The sequence below is a fragment of the Panicum virgatum genome, chromosome 6K (assembly GCF_016808335.1).
Source record: "Panicum virgatum strain AP13 chromosome 6K, P.virgatum_v5, whole genome shotgun sequence".
Taxonomy (NCBI): Eukaryota; Viridiplantae; Streptophyta; class Magnoliopsida; order Poales; family Poaceae; genus Panicum; species Panicum virgatum.
The window spans coordinates 41886578-41889542 of NC_053141.1; the positions used below are offsets into that span (position 1 = coordinate 41886578).

At 44.6% G+C, this 2965-nt stretch overlaps 1 protein-coding gene across 1 annotated transcript; it reads right to left on the reverse strand.

Moving 5' to 3' along the window:
- Positions 1-596: 596 nt before the first annotated feature.
- On the reverse strand, positions 597-2485 carry LOC120713699. Its single transcript, XM_039999650.1, has 4 exons — positions 2375-2485; positions 2131-2242; positions 1462-1678; positions 597-1018 (listed from the first exon to the last, which is right to left on the reverse strand). Exons 2-4 carry the CDS (start codon positions 2218-2220, stop codon positions 798-800), a joined length of 528 nt encoding a protein of 175 aa, XP_039855584.1. The 5' UTR covers positions 2221-2242; positions 2375-2485; the 3' UTR covers positions 597-797.
- Positions 2486-2965: the final 480 nt, after the last annotated feature.

The following is a 2965-nucleotide window of genomic DNA, read 5'->3' on the forward strand; positions in this document are numbered from 1 at the left end:
AGAGTAAAGAATAGATAGGAAGGAAATCAGTATCAGTACAAAAGAAAAAAACCAAAGAAAAAGAAACAAACAAAAATAAAGTAAGGTGCATCCGTGCGCATGCTTAATTCTGATTTTTTTTTTGAGCACATCACAAGAGCTTTAATAATCAAGAGGGGTTACAATCGTTCTGGATAGCTTCCTCTAGCCTAGTCGGGAAGCAGTCCGACCAAAAGAACTCAGGATTTGACTCTGTGGGCAAGCTTGCACATACATGAGCCGCCACGTTGCATTCCCTGTTTACATGCAAGAGTTTGAAACCGCTGAAACCCCTACCTAGCTCTCGGATCTCCTGCCAGAGTCCTGAAATGACGCTGCGACCGCCGTCTTCAGAACGTAGCAGATTTACCAACACCAAGTTATCTACCTCCAGGATAACATTTGCATGTCCTTGCTCTCCAGCTAGCTGCAAGCCATCTCGTGCTGCCAATGCTTCCCCAGTCAGAGTGTCAGGGATATGCGAGTATAAACGAGCTGCTGCCAATGCATTTGTTAAGCAGCAACGTGCTTCCTTGCCACTTAAAAACTCTGAACGTGTCCCCATTCTGTTGCACGCATTAATCAAAGGGGCAGATACATAAGTTCAGCGGATACATTCAAAATAAACATAATGTATTACATTACACGCCTGTCATCATGAATTGGGTAGCAACATAAGTTGGTTTTTGAGTAGCAAGACATTGCGGGGGTGCTCTAGCACGACAAATTCAAAAGCACAGCACTCTCTTGGAAAAGAAAGAACAAAACAAGTAACACCCTCATAGCACAGCACTTGGAGCTCTTAACTTATTTGCACCTTTTCTTTTAGGATTTTGAACCACCGGCAAGGCAATGGCAGCAACCAGAGCAACCACGGGAACCACTATGGCCATGCCCATAGTCCCTTGCTGTTGGAGCAAAATACATAGTGACAAAACAATAGAAAATAAAAGTAGTAGTGAACACTGATTTAATCCATGCTCTATCCAATTCATCATCCCTGCACGCCAGAAAACAAAAGTCAATGTGCATATTAATTATCTGGAACAGATGAACCTGTATCTAACTCAATTATCATCATCATCATCATCGTAGGCATTTTTTTTCCATCAGGTGGGGGGGGGGGGGGGGGGGGGGCAGCAGTTTTAACTAGCCTTAGTAATATGCGACTTCCATACTTGCCCCAAAATCTTCTTGTTAGTCTCAATTAACTTTGCTTTCTCCACGAGATCTGTTATTGCATCATGCATGCCAGTTCAAGCTACCATAACCATTACTTTACTAAAGATTGACCAACCTAAATACTTGCTAACATGACAGGGAGTAAGCTCAAATGAAATGAAATTTTGATACAGGAAGCAATGTAAGCAGAAAGCGACATTCATAAGAAGCATGGTAGACTTCATCCAGGAGTTATTAAGAGGAAAAAATCTTGGTACTTACAGTCCCAGCTTTTTAGCCGTCGGAAGGTTCCAAATTGAATATCTGTCTCGCCAAGCTTGTTGGGTGCACCAGATGAATAAGCTCGCTTCATTATTCCTCCAACAGAAACCAGGAAGGTTGGCTTCTTGACAACAGTTGATGGCATCCCAGTCGTTGGCCAGCCTGCTTTAGTAGCCGCACGAGACCATGGGGATGTGCCGAGGTACCTTGCAGCAACCTGCATCACGGCAGGATCAGGAGTCAGATGTTTCATTCATTCACAAGATAAAAGTGAACAGCAGTACTCCTATTTCAAATAACAGAGCGAAAACAATAAAAGAAAGCGCATTAATTACTGTGCTGTTAAGTTTAAACATCATATTTCAATCAAATAAACTAACACGTAAGCTCTATGGTTCCTGACACTAAGGGAAGAAAAAAAAGATACACTCAGAATTTAGCAATAATGAAAGGATTTGCTATGGAGTAGCAATATGCAATCCCAATCCATGTGTCTATAGACACATAGATAGATGACCTCGAAACCCTTAGCGAACGATCTCATAACAGATACATCAATCAAATCTAACAGAATCAACTCACATGACGAAGATGTGTCTCAACAGCAGCGCGCGCGTATAAGCATCAATTACAAGGAGCCAACCCAGGGCAACAGGAATTTGTACGTACTGAGGCATGGGGGATGATCGGATCGCTGAGGCGGCTTGTCGATCTCCACATCCCGGAGGCGAACTTCTGGAAGAGGAAGCCGCCAGCCATTCCGGCTCTGGACCTCGGCGTCCTACGAAACAACAATGCGATGACCAAAATATCTGGGAGTAAAAAAGCGCCACAAGCCGATCGATTTATAGATTGGATGAGAAGGGTAACGCGTGACATACAACGAACTCCTAGACCAACCCGAGCTACTTACTAACAAGGGGAAGAAGTCGATCCGAACTCGGGGTGGGAAAAGGAGATGGGGGTGGGGAGGCGCCGCGAGAACTGGTCCGTTAGGTCACGCCGCCTCTTGCCACAAGGCTATTTCGTTTTGCACCCTCTAATAGAGTGGTATTTCGAAAAATGCCATGGAAAAGATTGGATTTCAGAACTCTTGTGCACCCAAGAGAGTGGGCAATCGGTAAAAGACCCACCAAAAGGATCTATTCGAGAATTTTTCCGAGCCGAAGGAGACCGAGTCGCATCCTACCGAAGTCTTGGGTTGAGCCCATCTTTTTACACCATGGCCCTTCACATTTTCAGCCTAGTTAATTATTTGGCCCAGCCTTTGCCACAACGAGCCACGTAATACCCATACGGCCCAACTTCATCCACAGAAGGGGTAGCCCCATGCACCGGAAATTCTATATATCTTCCACAAGATTTTTTCTTCCTCACCTTTCAGTATTTGAAATTCATGCAAATAATATTATCCATTAGATCTCTCAACCCTAACCTTCTTTGTCCTCACGTCCCTTTCCTCATCATGCGCCGCCGCGGCCGCCCCTGAGCCCGCTTTGTCCAC

Bases quoted from the DNA above. Each gene is read 5' to 3' on its own strand.
- LOC120713699 (XM_039999650.1), bottom strand. From the start codon at position 2,220: ATGGCTGGCGGCTTCCTCTTCCAGAAGTTCGCCTCCGGGATGTGGAGA. The intron at 1,679-2,130 runs GTACGTACAAAT...GCCGTGATGCAG, and splicing joins CGATCATCCCCCATGCCTCA to GTTGCTGCAAGGTACCTCGG. The intron at 1,019-1,461 runs GTAAGTACCAAG...TCTGGCGTGCAG, and splicing joins ACGGCTAAAAAGCTGGGACT to GGATGATGAATTGGATAGAG.